This window comes from Magnolia sinica, chromosome 4, assembly GCF_029962835.1.
Source record: "Magnolia sinica isolate HGM2019 chromosome 4, MsV1, whole genome shotgun sequence".
Lineage (NCBI taxonomy): Eukaryota > Viridiplantae > Streptophyta > Magnoliopsida > Magnoliales > Magnoliaceae > Magnolia > Magnolia sinica.
In genome coordinates, this window is record NC_080576.1 from 14,606,529 (window position 1) to 14,625,059 (window position 18,531).

Consider the following 18,531-nt stretch of genomic DNA (forward strand, 5'->3'; position numbering starts at 1 on the left):
TTTTTTTTTTTTTTAAACAAGCATGTTCAGGAATCAAGATTTTTATTAGTGGTGTCAGACTTGTGAAATAATAAATGGCAGACGGAATTATTTGAACACCATACACCAAGATTTTACCAGGTGATAAGTGCTACACGAGGAAAACATCATATGCTAATTACAATAAACAGGAGAAAACCATACAGCGACTATATATTAGAAATAGAAACAACAGACTGACATCAGTCATTAACATCACCAATTCCAGATTTGATAAAATGGTGGGCAAATCCGAGTTTATACTGGGAATAAGACAGCATCATTTCACATTTCTGCCAAATGACAAACCAACTTATGCCTGGCTGCCCCGCCTTCTCTTTTCCATTTTCTTCAGCTCACATCTATAACTGATCTCCGCCGGCTCCTACGCCGCCGCCGCCTTTCGGACCTCCCCAAGCCCAATACTCTCCCTCGACTAGCTGGAGAAACACCCTCTCCTTCAAATGTAGCAGCAACACCATCCCTAGTGCTAGGAATGGGTGGGCTGCTGCCAGTGCCCCCTTCCTCCAATGTGCGGTGACCCCTCTCAAGCCGCCTAAGGCGTGACCTGAAACTTGCATTCCCGGTGGACCCAAATGCTTGCAAGAGGAAGAGGACATTGAGCCAATTGCTCTCCTCCACACCCATCTCATAATTCCCATCTTCATCAACTTGTCCCTCATCCGTATGGAAGCCATGACGTCCCCCCTCTATCACATAATCCCCTAACACCATTGCCCCTGGCATTGACGATCTTATAGTGCTGATCACATCGTTGCGCTCTCTCTCGCGCTCAAGCCTACTCCATTTCTGTTCGAGTACAGGGTCCACCTCACGTGGCCGTGCAGATGGGTGTTCCGCCCTCACATGCTTTCTGAGCTCTTTGTATGTCCCAACGAATGAGCAGTCATCCTGCATGCAGCTCCTCCTCTTGGCATTGAGATACTCACGTGCAGCTTCAACCACCGTCCATCCCTTAACCTGCCCTCTGCACAAGGGGCACGCAAGCTCCGTAACCTCGTGTTTTTCATTTGGCCAGCCAGCACCTAAACCGACACTTGAGTTCTCTGCTGATTCATGCCATAGATCGTCTTGAACCTGACCATGGGGGGGTGACATAACTTTTGTGTATGCCTTCTTGAACTGATTAAGGCAATTGGAATAGCGATAACTGGTGCCGCACATGTATGGTCGGCAGCCCTTGTCATGAGATGAACAAAGGAGCAGTACAGCATTGTGAGGGAATTCCATGCACACTGAACATGTAGCGTCTTCCCAGTCTTTCTCCAAAGCTTTGGATGAGTTCTTCTGGAACGCTTCCTTCTCAAGACCCTTCCAACTGTATGATGGTAATGGGTATGGGGTTGGCCTGGATTGACGGGAAGAAAGCCTACGTCGGGCCCTTGTACCTCTTGCCATTTTCAAAATAAAGCCTGAAACTATTCATACACATTTAGAAGAATAAAACAACTTGAAAAAAAAGGGAAATTAAAATAAGTGAATTATACACAAAGATATGAATGCTATTGAATTGCAAAAGCAGCAACGAGGAGAAGAAATAGGTTTAGAATGAAGAAGCCTTTGGAATCTTCTTCTTTTTTCTTTTTTTTCTTCTGAGAAATCACATAATTTTATTAAAGGGGAGGAAGAGGATTTTTTTGAACAATGATGATTTCATTGATAAAAGGCCGAAGCCAAAAATACAACTACACAGGAATTTACAAAGACTGCCATGAAACTGGGAAATGGCAACTTGGCAATAGAGATTTTTAGCCAAAGCCCATTCCACAACCTGACGTTTAGCGCTACTGAACACATCTATGGTTTTCCCTTTATGCTTCCTAAAACATAGCTCATTCCTCTCTCCATAGAGACCCTGTAGCCCTGCCAACATAGCCAGTCTCCAGATTTTTGCCCCCCTTTTCCCATTACCTCCACCGTGCCATGATAGCAAAAAAGTATCTATTGAACCTAGAAACACCCACATTACTCCAAACAATTGAAAAAAAAATCATTCCAAACTGCTCTTGCAAAAGAGCAATGAATGAAAAGATGATCCACAAAGTATGCATCTTCGAAGTAGAGCAAGCAGATATTCGGAAGGCATAAATTCCTTTTGCAAAGACTGTCAATAGTTAGCACCTTATTTCTCCCCACTAGCCAAGCAAACGCCGCCACCTTCAACGGAGCGCCGTATCCCCGTACAAACTTCGTCGGACATAACCCGGCAACTTCACTCCCACCACTTATCCAGCAATAGAAGGATTTCACTGAGAAAGTACCTGATTTGTCTTTCAACCATCTAAGTGAATCGGCACTTGCATGATGCGGAGACATCGTGTGAAGCACCTGGCAGAAGATGAACAAACTCTTCCACCTCTTCATCATCTGAGATTCCTTGTGTTTAATATCTCCCACCCATTTATCCTCCCAAAATTTGATATTTTTCCATCCCCCAAATTTAACCCAATTCCTTTCCATACCTGATGTTTTAGTGATGCCACCGACTTTCACAAATAATAGGCACAATATAGCCAAGAAGATTTAGCCCACCAACCCATACTTCTACCCAGCAACTCTCTCCACTTAACTCCCGATTCTACCCCGAATATCCACACTCATTTCCTTAATAGCGCCAAATTCATCTTCTCTAAGTTCCTAATTCCTGCTCTTCCTTGATCGGCTGGTTTACATACCTCCTACCATTTCAGGAGGTGAAATTTATGCTTCTCCAAAAGATTGGAGAGAAATTGTGTTGTAGTCCTCCCATCTGCATTGCAAATACAATCATGAAGCTATCATGCCACCTCTAGCAGCAGCACTGTTTCAGCTTGCAACACTACAAGGACAAATGGAACAATAGCACCAGGGCATCATAGTGACCGACAGCATGGTACATTGCTGGCCCTGGATCCTTCCATCCCACATATCCAATTTTTTGCTTTATATAACATGACTGAGCTGCCACAGACGAGACAGATTTTAGGCAGAGTGTGTTCTGAAGTATTTCAAGCCTTGAGTAGCTAGCCCTGGATCCTTGCATCCCACATATTCAATTTCTTGCTTTCTATAACATGACTGAGCTACCACAGATGAGAAAGATTTTTGGCAGAGTATGTTCCCGAGTATTTCAAGCCTTGACCAAGTGGCATGTCATGGCATCTGAGAAAATCTAAATTGACAGAACGAGAATACTAACCATAATGGTTGCGAACGAGTTGATACCCAGATGTCTAAAAGAAGCTTGCCATCATATCAAGACAGCTTCATGTTTTGTTTGTCCATGAGACGAACACATGCAACAAGGTTATCAGGAACAAACACAAGCTTGCACAGGTTTTGGGTTCGTGTGCTCGTCAAATTCTTACATCGCTTGGTGTCTTTTTGGTGTAAGCTAAGTGTATTCCCATCATACCCTTAGGGACATTTTCTGGGTGCAACTAGTTTTCATTAGGGAATACATTCATGGTGCAAGTTGACCATATTTCACTGATATTGCTATGGTAACTTCAAACACAATTTGATAGATGAAGAGGGTTCAGGGTGGTAGATAATGTCAAAGGATGCATTACAGCTTGGAATAAACAAAATAAAAAAAGCATGATTCATACCCTTACATTTGTCACATCTCTTAACATCCTACCTTTAGTCATTACCTTCATACACTTATCCAAGATGCCAAATGCTCGACAAGCTGTCTCACACTCCAGGCGCCTCTCTCAATGATTTGCTCTAATGCTCGACCATTGAATTGAGCATAGTTGTAAATTATTGAGGAACACCAAGCTTCACATGCAAATCGATGGATGGCGTTGAAGTATTAAAAACAGACCACTCACTAATCAGGTGAACCAGAGTTTTAAAAACAGCGGATAGCTTTGAAAACTTGGCCAAATTATGTTCAGCCATCCATTTGTTATGAAAAATGTGGCCAGCCTGATAAGCCAATTGGCCTGATTCTTTATTTTTTATTTAAATTTCCAAGGTTGACCGGATGGTGGGGGCTATATGATGGATGATTTGGACCTTGCATTTGTTCCACACTGCATATGAGTGGCATGTAGGTGGGCTGCATATATGCATGTGGACTTTACAAGCTCCATATTATCAATGGGATGTCTCTATCACATTGCTTTCCCAGAGATGAAGGTTTGGGGAATGGAGAAAAACTTTCAGTGGCAGTGTGATATTTGATAACCTCGCACCAAGAAAATGCACATGGCGCACAGGCAACCTAAATTAAATTGCAATTGCATCATGAAGCTATCCATGTTCTGATGCATAAGGCCTATAATTCTTCATTGAATAATTTTCCTGATCCATCATAACGTGAATAGTGTCTTGATGCACCAAAATATAAAACAGTGCCCATGATTTGATAATCCAAACAGTTCATCTTATAGGCCCCACAGATGGGAATTCTGCCAAAAAAAGTTAAAGATCAAATGTTACAAATGCTTATATCAGTGGCCTATAAATAGATGATTAAGAGAGAAAAAAACAATGGTCCGGAGAAGGCCGAACATTGGATGTCTGGGATTTTCAAAGCTGAAAGAGTTTTGATACGTTCCCTATCTGCAGTGAGTGATATAAGATCAATTGTCTATATTAACAAACCATGGGACCCACTTGTATAGAATGGGCATCAGCAATCACTAGTTGCTTGGAGAAAATAAAAAAGGACAGTTTGGCCCTAAAGAGGAGATGCATAAAAGAGTAAAAAAATTCATAATGGGTACGTCCTTAATTAGGAGAAGCATAAATTTATTAGTTTAATTAGGAGAAAAATATATGGGTGCATCAGAAAATTTGCCCTATCTCATCTATGTCCACATCACAAAAGTTTCTAACCCCTCAAGAAAGTGTGTCATGCAGATTGGAAGATGTCAATGTTTTCCCAGAGAAAATCAGGAGCTCCACATTTGATGTTACAAATTCTAATGGATATGTTTTATCAGGAGGCAAATAGGTAAATGCAGTTCCCACATTATAGTTTGGTAATCAGCAGAGACTGCCATGCAGATTCAGATTTTGAGGCCATATTTATCTATCTGGATAAGGTAGTCCAGCAGATACCACAATTTATATATGGAAAATTGATTTCATTAAGAAGAGAAACAAAGAAATACAAGGAGCTGAGACATGGCCCTGACCCCAATTTCAGTGCAAGACATCATAGCAATTGTTGATCATTTTTAATCACACATCTAGTACATGAAACTACACATTTTGACTGCTGCATTACAAATTTTCAAAAGACAGTTGAAAAACCTGAGAACTCGACTTTATGTTTGTCCAGGTCAGCTAAACTAAAAAACTCAACTGGCAAAATGCATACACACAAGCATTTCAAACCCATAATAGAATTTCTAGATAATTAGAATGTCAATGAAGTCCAAAAAAAAAGAAGTCCTTTTGCATGCACATCAATCTAAATACAGATACCTGATAGCAAAGAACCCCTCTTCTAGGAAATCCTGGATTTGGCTTGGTACCTAAGCAAGCTGAAAATAGGCAACAGCAATGCAGTGTCAGCCAAACAAAATAACCTGATTAACAGCAGAGGTAAAGGGCAAAAGGAGATGGAATATAATAAGACCTGTTTTCCTTCTTTTTTGTTTTGTTTTTTTTTTTTTTAATTTTAATTTTTTTTTTTTTTGGGTTTTGAGGAATACAAATAAAATGCAGCAAGCATAATGAAATCTGTGGTCAATAGGATGAATGGAAGTCCTCTCCAGTGACTTCCATTGATATATTATATGACATTATTTAAGCCAAACCATGTTCCTACTTAGTTGCTTCTCCACGTTATGTTACATGACAAGATGTTGCATATGATCAAATTCTTGCTTTTGTAGAGCAATTGAATATCTTTGGATGCCCCGTTTCTTAGAAAAAGGTCATTGGGTGGAAGATGACTCGGATGAATGCTTCAAAGAATAACTAACTTCCCTGTATATTAGCCCCCAAAACTGTTTATTTTCTTTCTAACCCATTTGCTGAGACTATTTGTAACTTTTAAGTAAAGATCAGTAAAAAAGCCCAAGTCAAAGAAATCCTTGTGTAAGGGTTAGACAATTTTAACTGCCCAAGGAGTGGTGTTAAGGCATCTTCTGCAGTGTTATTGCCTAGTTCCCTTGTAACCTCATTGATGATGATTGCAGCAAACTCTTTTAACAGCATTCTAGAACTCCTCGGAACCACAGGAGCATTTCTATGAGGTTTTATGGATCAGTGTGTGTGTGTGTGTGTGTGCGCGGCTGACTTATAACCAGAAAATATGGACCAATTTGAGGAGCAGCACGCCAAAAGATTACCCTTAACCAACCGATCCCTCATATATAGGTTGTCTATGATAAAATTGATGATCTATAAAAATAAAGCGACCGATAATGTTTATTGGGGGCAGAGTTCACGAGAAAGTGGATCATTTTGGTTGACAAAGTTGTTCAATAAGATTGTAAGATCGAAGAAAATGTCAGATGAATGGAGGAAAAGTACTGTGGTACTAATTTATAAGAATAAGGAGACATATAGAGCTGCACTAAATATCGTGGGATTAAACTTATGAGCTATACTATAAAACTTTGGGAGATAGTAAGGAAAGAGTAAGGCATGAGACAAACATATTAAGAAAATCAATTTGGTTTCATGCTTGGGACGTCTACCACTAAAGTTTTTTTCCTACTTATCTTCCTATAGGAAGAGGAAGAAGGATCTCCACATTGTCTTTATTTATTTATTATTATTATTATTATTTTTTGAGGGGTAAAATTTTTTTTTTATATAAACACTCACGAAAGGCAAGAAAGAATACAACCAAAAAAATGAAGAAACAAGCAAATGGAAAAGCTGCCTCATGTGCTTAAACAACTGAAACCCAATCAAAGACATATCCATTGATAATGCCCACCACCCTTTCAGCCGAGGAGGGCTCATTTCTGAAACACCACCCATTCCGTTCTCTCCGGATAACCCAAAGGATGGCCATACGGAGATCCCTCCACTTCGCTTTAGCATCTTTCCTTCCACTCCTCCAATGCCATGCCCATAAAAGGGATTCCATTGAAGCCAACATAACCCCAGGCATATTGGACGACCTGAGGAAGTACCTCCATACCTTCCGCGCAAAAGAACAGTGAATAAAAAGATGATCGATTGATTCTGCACTCTCCATACACATAAGGCAAATTTTCGGAAGAGCGAGAGACCTTCGCTCTAGGTTGTCAATTGTCAGCACTCTTTTCCTAGCCACCAACCACACGAACACGACCACCCGAGGTAGAGCCCCATAAAACCAGTGGAGGAAAGAGTGAGTGGGCGGGGGTAGTCCTCTAGAGAGAACCGAGAAGAAGCGCACGAAGAATCTACTAGAGCTATGAGAGGACCAGATCATAAAGTCTTCTTCTTGATTCGAAGGGGAAGCACTGTTAAGGAGATCCAATAGTTGCAGTAATTCCGCAATCTCTACGTCCGTCATATTCCTTTAGAAATTAGGGCTCTACACAACTGACATGCCACAAAAGTAGCAGCATCTCTGAATAGGGGCGAAATGGTCCATGGCTAACATCACAATTCTAGGGAGCATAACTTGGAACGACTTATCCCCACACCACACATCCACCCAAAATCGAATGTGCTTCCCATCACCAAGACTGAAAGCAACACCCTGCTGAAAGAGATACTTAGTAGCCGCTATCGCCTTCCAAACCATGGGTACCCTATAGGGAGGAGGATTTAATTGTCCAACCCTCCTCCTGCCTTCCATACTTGCTAACAATAACATCCAACCAAAGCCCTTTTGAAAAGCCCAATTTCCAAAGCCACTTACCAAGAAGCGCGGTATTGAAAAGACACAATTCGTTAAGCCCCACTCCCCCTTCCAAAATAAGCTTGCAAACATCCCCCCATTTTAGGAGATGGAACTTGTGACCTCGTTAGCCCCTCTCCAAAGGAAGTCTCTTCTCATTTTTTTCAATTTCACCAAGCACTAACTTAGGGCATTTGAAAATGGACATGAAATAAACCAGCATGTTGGAGAAAGCAGTTTTTAAGAGGGTTAACCGACCGCCAAAAGATAGGGTCTGACACTTCCAATTAATGAGCTTCCGCTCAATTCTCTCAATAACCCTCACCAATAGATGCTTGGCTGACTTTCCTATGCGAAGAGGAGGACCCAAGTAGGATGATGGAAAAGAGCTTGATTTACAACTAAAAACGAAAGCCAACTGCTGTAATTCCTCATCTGAGACATGAATCCCAAGCATCTCACTTTTAGCCTCATTAATCTTGAGCCCCGATATAGCTTTAAAGCAAACCAAAATCTTGCGTAAATAATCCACTGACGTCGTATCTGCATCGCCAAAAAGTAGTGTGTTGTCTGCATACTAAAGATGACTAACTTGAATGTCATTCTCAACGACTTTGAAACTTGAAATAAGACCATTAATCTCCCCTCTGTGAAGCATTTTACTTAAGGCCTCCCCTACAATGATGAAGAGGGGGGGGCAAGAGGGGATCTCCTTGCCTTAAGACCCCTCGAGGCCTTAAAGAAACCTTGAGGCACCCCATTGACCAAAACAAAAAAGTGGGTGGACTGCACGCACGCCCTCATCCAACCTTTCCCCTTGTGACCACACCCCAACTGATCTAACATGTAATCCAAGAAATTCCAATCGACGTGATCATATGCCTTTTCCAAGTCTAGTTTGCAAACCAACCCGCTAATCTTTTGTCTATGACGGGAATCAATGCACTCGTCCACATTGTCTTTATGATTAGAGAAAGCATAGATAGGGTCCATAGAGATTTGATCTAATGGATGTTGGGAAAGAAAGGAGTTTTGAGAGGATATATTAAAATGATTAAGGATATATATGAGGGAGTGATACAAATGTAAGGACCACTTTTGGAGAGACAATTGAGTTCCCAATTATTGTATGCTTGCACCATGGGTCGACATTGAGCCCATATCTTTTTGCATTGGTTGTGGACAAGTTAACAAGGCGTTTGCAAGGAGGGATCCCCTGGTGTATGTTGTTTGCAGATGACATAATTTTGATTGACAAGATTTGGGGGGGGGGGGGGGGGGGGGGGGGAGGGATGGACAAGCTGGAAGTGGAGGAAATTAACCGAGGGCCCAAGCCTTACAGATTCTAGTTGGCATGGATCGATGCCAAGGGTTTTTTATTCTTGGTCTCTAAGTGGCAATCTTCTTTCAAAGTTGAGGGTCGTGTGGGTTTCAGGTTATTTAAGAAGTTGAAAATGCTGAAAGCTAAGCTTATGTCCTAGAAGCGAAAAGTACTTGGCTTGAGGGAGCTTGAGATGGATTCCTTGTTGAATGATATTTAAGCGCTTGACATAACGGTCCCTTCTCTTCAGGGAGGGGACCACAGTTAGATTTTGGGAGGATGTTTGGGGTGGGGACTCTTCGCTCAGATCGTCTTTCCCTACCCTTGCTTGTTGCTGCACTGTGATCGATATCTCTGTTGCCAGCTATTTCGCACCCTAGGATCTTGGGGGAGTGGCTTCTTCCCTGTCGTTTGGATTTACGTAATTTGGAATTCGACAATCTGGCTTCTCTTCTTCCTCACTTGCATGGGATTTCGCTCTCTTTGGGTGTGAAAGATTCGCTCGTCTGGCGCTTCAACAAGTTAGGCATTTTTTTAGTGCAATCATTCAACCTGATGTTGTCTCAATTGAAGTTCGAAGATTCAAGGCCATATTGCCTTCGTGTGGTCCTATGAAGTTCTTTCGAAGATAGTTGCTGTCTTTGCATGGCTAGCAAAGAGAAATAGGATTCTGACTATTGATAATTTGTGCCAGAGATACTCTGTGTTGCCTGACACTTGTCTGTTGTGTACCTTAATGATATGCATCATCTTTCAAAAAAACAGACACAAACACACAATCTAGATTTATGTAGGGGTTCTTTCACATCTAACGGATTTAAAATTAGTCGAACTAAAATAAAGCATACGGGGTGCAATTTTACTAACAATAGGAGCGAAAATGAGGAATTAGTTAAGATTGTTGATGAATAAGTTTCCAAAAAAATAACCACTTTCAATACCTTGGATCAATAATTCATGAGAGTGGAGAGATTGAGAAGGATATGGGCCTATGGCCCATAGAATTCAAGCAAGGTGGGAGAAATTGAGATGTGCCTCTAGAGTTTTATGTGATCATTGTGTACCACTCAAACTGAAAGGAAAATTTTATAGGATAGCTATAAGACCAGCTATGCTTTATGGGACAAAATGTTGAGCAGTTAAGGAACAACATGTTCATAGGATGGGTGTAGCTAAAATGAGGATGTTGAGATAGATGAGAAGCAAGGTGAGCAAGGATAGAATTATAAATGAACACATTCAAGAGATCTTAGGAGTAGCACCAATAGGTAACAAGATGAGGGAAAGTAGACTTAGATGGTCTAGTCATGTGCAATAGAGACATACTACTTTGATTAGGAGTATGTATAGGTTGAAGGCTCTAAAACGAAAGGGGAAGGCTTGTTGACCTATGGTCTAACTGAAGGTATGGCCCTTAATAGAGTGAAATGGCAGAATAGGATTCCTGTAGCCAACCCCAATTAATTAGGATAAGGCTTTAGATGATGATGATGATGATACATGCATAATGATTTGTTTAATAGATTTAGTAGCAAACCAACTTTTACACAACAAAATAAAACTAACTGTAAAATTGTTATACACGCAAACAATTAGATATTTTCTACCACCTCGCATGTCCAATCTTGAACATTCCAATGAAAATGCTAGTCATTCCAATTAAACCAGTCCAGTTCAACAAAACCATTGGAAGGAAAACCAAAAGTAAAACCTAAGGCTTGAGCAAAAGTAAGTTCACAAAAAATTAAGCAAACGCAAGTTACACACCAAAAAATCTACGATCAAACTAATAATGACTAATGGAAACAACCATTCAACGAATAATCATTAATCAAAAGCTAAAGCTACTAATAACTAAGAAATTTGGAAAGCCATTAGTAAGAGGTTTGGGAATTATTAAAAATAAATAAAGAAACTTGGAGATAGGTATTTTTCATATGAGTGTAATAATATCTAAAATGTACACAAAGGGGTATCTCAAGGCCTGTTTGTTTTGCCAATTACCTTGGTAATGTAAAGTGTCACCATTACAATTTTACCAACGCTAAACCAAACACTGGAACCGTTAGTCAAATGTAGATGTATTTAGGAGATAGGTAAAGGAATTCATAATCATTGCACTTATTCATAGCATTACCATTAAAAACTCAAATCCAAACAGCGAAATCAATGTATTTTGGTGATGATTTGACATTAAAGTAATGTTAAAATGCCATCATTATGATTTTTACCACCAAGACATTAAAGTAATGTTAAAATGCCATCATTATGATTTTTACCACCAATAAACCAAACATGGGAATCAACGGTCAAATGTAGTTGCTGTCAGCAGACAGGTAAAGTAATTTGTAACCATTGCACATTTCCTTTACATTGTTGCAGTAATTGGTGCAACAAACAAGCTCTCAGTTTTTTCCTGGGTAGAAATAGTGCATTTGTGCCGTTTATCACCATTAGATGAACCCGCTTTGATTGTGGGATTGGAATGAAAACAGATACTTGGGATATTTTTGTTATTTTGGGAGATTTGTGTCTTGGCGAATCCTTAATAGGATCTTTTGTGTCATTAAATCATTAGTAGACTTTAGTTTGGGGATTAAGATTTAATCTTTTAGTAGTAGTTATTTTCCTTTGGATTTGAGATTTAGATTTCAATCTTTAGGATATGATTTAGATCTAAATTAGTAAAGTATGGATTTGAAAGATCTCTTTAGAGATCTATAAGGACAAGTATGAGGGAGTTGATGAATAAGATTGGAATTAGTGTCAATTTATGGAGAACATTTTCTTGCAGAGGAAGAAAATCCTATAATAAAAATAAAAATAAAAAAAAATCAACTCCTTTGAATTGTGTGGTGTGCAAAAATCCATTCTTCTGCTTTTATTTTCTTTCTCACCCATCCTACAGCAAATTGGTATTAGAGCAAGTTCATACATGATCTGGGATGACATCCATGACAGGTTAATGGTAATGAGAGGAATGTCTTGGAGGGAATAATAAGGAATTATGATTGTATGGAGGGAATGCTCCATGAGATTGTGCATCAATTAGATGATTTCACTTTGACACAACATCAAAGAGTGCCTCCTCGTGGGCAAGAAGGTGACATCATTTTGGAATCAGATGTTAGCGGTTCTGATGATGTTGCATCCAATCAACCTTGTTATCGAAGAGATGACTGATTAAAATGTTGTCAAATGGCATAAGCCATCCTGGGCGATCCATGGGGTCTTTTGTGCATATGCAGTCAGGCAGCCCCTTGAACACCTTTTTTTTTTTAAATGTAAAAAAATAAAAATAAATAATAACAAGAAAATTTCTGAGAAGATACGTGAAATTACTGAAAGTGTTTGGAATTGTTTTTTTGACCTATTTCATTAATATTTTCATATACTGTTATGCTTATTACAATCTATCTATTAGCCTATAACAAGTTAACTAACAAAGATATTATGAGAGAAAAAGAGTAATAGATTGAGTAAGAGCTAAAAGTCTTATGACTTGAGAGAGGAAAATTGGAGAGAAATGGAATTATAAAAAAAAGTCCCAATGGTCACAAATCTGACTGCTGGGACAGTATGCCATCACAATCAAAATAAAGAAGAAAAGGAATACACAAAATAAAATATATACAACATAGACTACGATCAAGATAATGATTAATGCCCGTCCATGGTGGAATTTGCTAGGGAGTCTGCCAAATCACTCACAAATCTGTCAACTCTAGAGAGAATCACTGTATGCCCGCTAACCACATCTGCCATTTCCTGAATAATACTCTCTAGCCTCCAAGGGCCAAATTTGCATCTTGCCCATCTCACAGCATTCTAGTAGTCTCCTTCTATAATCACTAGAAGCAAAAATTGGTCACCACCTTCAGAGCTTGACAAATTGCTGCTACCTCTGCAAGGTTAAGAGTCAGAAAAACCAATAGGGCCCAGAAAACTCCATGAGAAGAACCCCTCTGCAGTCATGGGCAACTCCACCCACACCAACCCCTTTGAATTTTGGAAAAAAAAAACTATTCTTCTCCTCTTTCTCTTGCACGTCCAGAGATGTCACCTCACCTAGGTGGGGCACAGGTGGCCCAAACACCTTACACGTGCACCCAACTTGCCTCTGACTTCACCGTGGGCAATATGCTAAGGGTAGAATTCTTAGAATGATGAAACAATTAGGCGATTTAAAGTCAGAATGACTAAAAATGATGAACTCTCACTGGTTTTCAACAGCCATAAATAGGTCAAGAGAGCACATTGGAGTAGATAATATTTGTGAATCATGTGGTCTATTTCAAAAACCATATGCCCTTAATTTTCCTAGTTTGTAGTACCAACATGAACATCCATGTTTTATATTTCAACCGAGTATGCAGTTGTGGCATTTGATATACTATCTGCCAAAACTGTGGTAATTAGTCACCCACCAAATCCCCCATTTCTCTCTTACTATTTCCTCCAGCTGCTTGTAAGCAATATGTGAAAACTGACATGCATATAATCACATCAAAATCTATGAAATTAAAATAGGGAGGTGGCTAGATCAACTTCCATTTCCTCTCAATCCCAAGCCTCATAATAAACAGACCAATGAATAACATAAACAAACAGCAAATGCTACTGAAGGCAAAAACCAAAATCAACTCATTACAAATGTTTTGGCTTCAAATGCGCTCACCAACCTATTTCCCTCACTAGCAATCTCTATCTAATCTTTTAGACCATTGCTAAGGCCAGTGCTTAAGAGTAGGATCACATACAAAAATGGCTTGTGCGTAATATCTGGGCCATTCATCAGGAGGGCCTCAATTAGTACATGTCATGGCCCCAAAAATTGGCTTGTCCAATCATCAGCTGAGCCGCACAGGCATGTTCATGTCCACAAAAGCCATGTATTGCACATCTGATCCTTCAGTCAACTTTTCTAACACCCATTTTCACATACAGTTGTGGGGCCCACTTCATGACTGGATAAATCTAGTACATGACCATGATAAATACACATTGGGGCCCACCTGATGAATCGCCCGGTTCTTGCACCCACATGATACGTTGGCACTCCCAGAGACTAAAATTCAAGTAACCTCCCAAAAATTCAAAATTTGAACACAATTGGCCACAAATCAATGTCAAATTATCAACATTTATTAATTTCAATCTCGACAGCCATTTAGGACGAAGATAAGATACATGCATAAAAGCTGGCAAGCTGACGGACCGTTCAAGCAAGATACCCAAACCAGGTCTTTACTACATAATAAATCTTAGATTTCAAATGGGACCCACCAAATGACTTCCTCGAAATCTCCACCTCTAATCCTACTAACAAGACCGGCCACAAGGCCCATTTCGATATACAATATACAAATCTCCACAACATCAAAAAAGAAAATGAAAACCTTACCTACCTCCAGATCAAGCTACTCGAACCCAACAAGAATTATCACCGATCCATACGCTCCAAGCCAAAAAAAAAATCTACTTGCAGATGTATCAAAAAAAAGAAAAATTCCATGCGACGGTAGATATGTCAAGGGAATTCAAATGATGCGGAGCAAACATTCAAATCCAGATTTCCAAAATTGCAATAAAAAAATGAAATCCAAACAAGATAAAATCTCAAATCCAATAATCTGAGATTTTTGGAAATTTAAAAGACGGAAGTTCTGTTATAGTAGAAGCCCTAGCGGGGGAAATGGCAACCTGGCACTTCCATTACCTGAAGAGACATGGGGAAAAATGAGCGGCTAGGATTGGCTGGCGAGATTTGAGAGAGTGGGGTTTAGGCGGTCGGATCGGAGGCGGAGAGATATAGGATGGTGTTTGGAGCGTCGATCTCCGAAGCGAGGGTTGTGGGGTTGGCTTGCATGGAGAAAAGGGAGGGCGTGGTTGCGACCACGTTTTATCGGATTCGTCGCGACGGAGGACTAGGAAGAGAAAATGATTCGGTAGAGGCAGGAGTATCTGGATCTGGCATAGCTCATTCGAATCAGGACCGCTCATTTTGCTGATTTTTAGGGCAGAATTCTTCTCGGGATCGTCTGATTTGTTTGGATTTAGAAATGTCGACCATCCATGGTGTTGACTACTGTCTGAACGGTCCAGATTCGTTCTTTTTTATGTGATACGTGTATGGAGGGATGAGGCTTCTACAGTTTCCACGCTATCATTTTTTAAGGTATGTATTCTATATCCACGCCGTCCATCCGTTTTTCCGTATCATTTTAGGCATGAATCCAAAAATAAAGCAGATCCAAATCTCAAGTGGACCATTCCACGGGAAACAGTGGTGATTGAACCTCCCACCATAAAAACTTCCTAGGGCTCACCCTTTATTTTCCATCCAACCTGTTGATAAGGTCACACAAACCTGGATGAAGGAAAAAAACAAATACCATTTTGATCCAAAACTTTCGTGGCTCATTATAATCTGTTAATGGTCGATTATCACTGTTTCCTATGTTATGGTGCGCCTGAGATTTGGATTTTCTTCATTTTTGGTCCCATACCCCAAAATGACCTGTAAAAACGGATGGACCGCGTGGATATAGAATGAATACATCAAGGTGGGCCCCACAGTAAAGGCGGCACCGTCTTGGGTGAGGCCGGGGCCGCACCTAATCCGCACCCAACATTTTTCATGAAGAGTTAGCTCATATCGCGGGATAGTGACGACATGGGAGAGGCGCATTTCAAGGCGTGGAAGTATCTTTTTCATCTTTGGTTTGAAGATCTATAAGGAGATTCGCGCAATGAAAGATTGGAGAGACGATTCGCGGCACGCTTACCGACGTGGCAGTTGTTTTTAGAGATCCAATCCGTTCACCAGGCGGCCTACATCATGAGAATACAATACGAGAAACAGTCCATTGAAAATATCTGGTAGTTGAAGGGCAGCAAGAAAATGGACGGCTAGAAAAGTTGCGTGCATCTATTGTCCATGCGACTCTCGCCTTATGAACGAATCTGCATCAATTTTGTGCCTTGACATTTTTGGTGCGTCCCACCTGATGAATGTAGTAACGCTTCTCGCACGAGTAGGCAATGCTTACGTGTGCCGCGAGTTGCCATAGGCTCTTAGCTTCTCTCCTTCTACTTCGATTTGTTTATGGATGTGGGGCTCACTGGCACTCAACCGTCAGATCAGGAAAGGGCAGTTACGACGTGCTCCGTTGCACATGCGAGCTTTAGTCAGAGAAAAACATATGATGCTCTGGCAGAGCGTGATGCTTCATACACACGACTCTTTAAGATGTATTATGTGAATGCATATAAATCGAACCAAACTGTCCAAATCGCGTGTCACGGATAAATGACACAATCGCAGTGAATCATTCCAAACAGACCGATCTTTTGGAAATGAAAATATTCAGCGGTCCGAATTCAACAAGAAAGTGTCCATTAACTAGAGGTTAGGATAGTTTGTCTGGTTCTAACTAATTTACAGTGATCTCCAGGATCTGGACTGCGTAATGGAAGTAAAATATTTCCCACCTGTATATATAGTTTTGAGTGCATGAGCATGGATCAAAAACTCTGCCAGAGTATCAAAGACTCAAATAGCTCCCTTGATTAAAGTTAGTTAAAGGGGCGCGGATTATGTGGGTAACACGGTAGCGGGTGTTTCCCTGAACGTGGGTCCGTTTTTTATGTATGTTTTATATATCTACGCCGTCCATCAGTTTTTTCAGATAATTTTATACATGGTCCAAAAAATGAGGCAATCCAAATCTCAAGTAGACCGCACCACAGGAAACAGTGGGCATTGAACGCCCACCATTAAAAGCTTCCTAGAACCCACCGTAATGTTTATTTACCATCCAACCTGTTGATAAGGTCACACAGACCTGTATGAAGGGAAAAATAAAATATCAACTTGATCCAAAACTTTTGTGGCCTCAAGAAAATTTTAATGGTGGGCATTCAGACCCTACCTGTGGTCCACTTGAGATATAAATCTGATTAATTTTTGAGACCATGCCCTAAAATGATCTGAAAAAAATTTGATGGACGGTGTGGATATATAGAGCATACATCAATGTGGGCCCCACGTTCAGGGAAACACCCACTAAGGTGTTTCCCGGGTAACACCTAATCCACTCCCAAGTTAACGAAGCGCAAATGTCGTGAGTCGATCATGGCCATCCATCGTGCGTCGCTGGGTGGGGCTGACTGAACATTGGGATGACACAAAAGGGCCCATCCGGTGGGATGGGCTGTGGTAAAATAAGTCTCTAAGATTGACAATCAGAACCGTCCACTGGTGGTAGTCAAATGGGCAGCTTAAAACAAAACAACTTAGCAGTCAAAATTGAACCAAAAAGTTTCATGAATTCGCGATATTCTATACCATGGAAAATCGACGACGTGGTCCCGAAGGTGGACGGTTAGGATCATCTTGAGCCCAGTCGCGACTCGCGAGTCACCTGATACGGTTTCTAAAAGAGCGCGTATATTCTACTTGAGAAACGAGGGAATATTCTCTATCCGAAAGAGAGGAATTAACGATCCTGGGCCAGAGGATATTTCTAATAACCTCCGGCATTGCTCCCATTTACCTCAGACAATGGTTCAGTTATCCTGAACGTTGATGTGATGGCCCACTATGGATGGATCGCCTTTAAAAGAACGGAATATGTACTGATTAGATTTAGTGGTAAGATATGCGGTATGGATCAGTGGGACCCACTTGTCTAGACTCAAGGCTAGAGGATGAAACCCCAGATTTAAAGATCCTGGCCATCCAATCTCCTGCCGTTGTATTTTGAAGGACTGTTGATGTACTATTAACCATCTCTTTGCAGGCTGCTGATCGGAGGGCTAGGATTGTTCGGATCGGAAGGCAACCTCTCAGTTGCCACCCTTCCCTCGCTTTTCGTTTCTTTTTCGTCTCTTTTTTTAAAGTTTTTCACTTCGGCCTTTTATTTAAATTTGAGGAATCACGTGACGTAAACGTGTCAAAGTGTCCAACCATCCAACTGTTTCTTTATGATGGGTCCACCACGTGTAGGCCATAAAATATAGATCAATTGAATGATCCTAACCATCCAACGCGGATTTCACAACTGGACATTTTATATTAAAGAAAAGAATGTCATACTCTCTATTAAACCTTCCCGATGTGCAGATCTGCTTCCAAGGGCTCTAAATAATTACTAGGATAATAAATAAATAAAAATAAAAATAAAAATAAATCCAATGGCTTGTTTTCTGTGGTCCCCTATTTCAGCAGGGAAATGTGGTCATTAGCCTGCAGGTAGACAATGAGCCGAAAGCTAATCCAGGCCTTTAAATTTTGAAAAAGAAAAAAAGATTCTTGGTAAGAAAGTTGTGCTTCCAATCTATACGACCGTGCGTATTTGTGTCCTCAAATTAGTAGATC

General features: G+C 40.5%; 3 protein-coding genes across 4 annotated transcripts; all 3 read right to left on the minus strand.

Moving 5' to 3' along the window:
• Nucleotides 1-128: 128 nt before the first annotated feature.
• LOC131242533 (uncharacterized) lies at nt 129-15,059 on the minus strand. Of its 2 annotated transcripts, none has more exons than XM_058241239.1 (3): nt 14,869-15,059; nt 5,464-5,522; nt 129-1,451 (listed from the first exon to the last, which is right to left on the minus strand). In XM_058241239.1, exon 3 carries the CDS (start codon nt 1,435-1,437, stop codon nt 370-372), a length of 1,068 nt encoding a protein of 355 aa, XP_058097222.1. In that variant the 5' UTR covers nt 1,438-1,451; nt 5,464-5,522; nt 14,869-15,059; the 3' UTR covers nt 129-369. The 2 variants fall into 2 exon arrangements, with proteins under 2 accessions (XP_058097222.1, XP_058097221.1); XM_058241238.1 differs by having other exon boundaries at nt 129-1,457; nt 14,869-15,058.
• On the minus strand, nt 6,884-7,498 carry LOC131244039 (uncharacterized). Its single transcript, XM_058243705.1, has one exon. The coding sequence runs from the start codon at nt 7,496-7,498 to the stop codon at nt 6,884-6,886; it is 615 nt and encodes a 204-aa protein (XP_058099688.1).
• LOC131244040 (uncharacterized) lies at nt 7,956-8,821 on the minus strand. The gene is made up of 2 exons (XM_058243707.1): nt 8,638-8,821; nt 7,956-8,371 (listed from the first exon to the last, which is right to left on the minus strand). Exons 1-2 carry the CDS (start codon nt 8,819-8,821, stop codon nt 7,956-7,958), a joined length of 600 nt encoding a protein of 199 aa, XP_058099690.1.
• Nucleotides 15,060-18,531: the final 3,472 nt, after the last annotated feature.

Coding starts and splice junctions, on each gene's coding strand:
- LOC131242533 (XM_058241239.1), bottom strand. CDS start 1,437: ATGGCAAGAGGTACAAGGGCCCGACGTAGGCTTTCTTCCCGTCAATCC.
- LOC131244039 (XM_058243705.1), bottom strand. CDS start 7,498: ATGACGGACGTAGAGATTGCGGAATTACTGCAACTATTGGATCTCCTT.
- LOC131244040 (XM_058243707.1), bottom strand. CDS start 8,821: ATGGACCCTATCTATGCTTTCTCTAATCATAAAGACAATGTGGACGAG. Junction 8,372..8,637: donor GTGTGGTCACAAGGGGAAAG/GTTGGATGAGGG, acceptor TTGGCGATGCAG/ATACGACGTCAGTGGATTAT.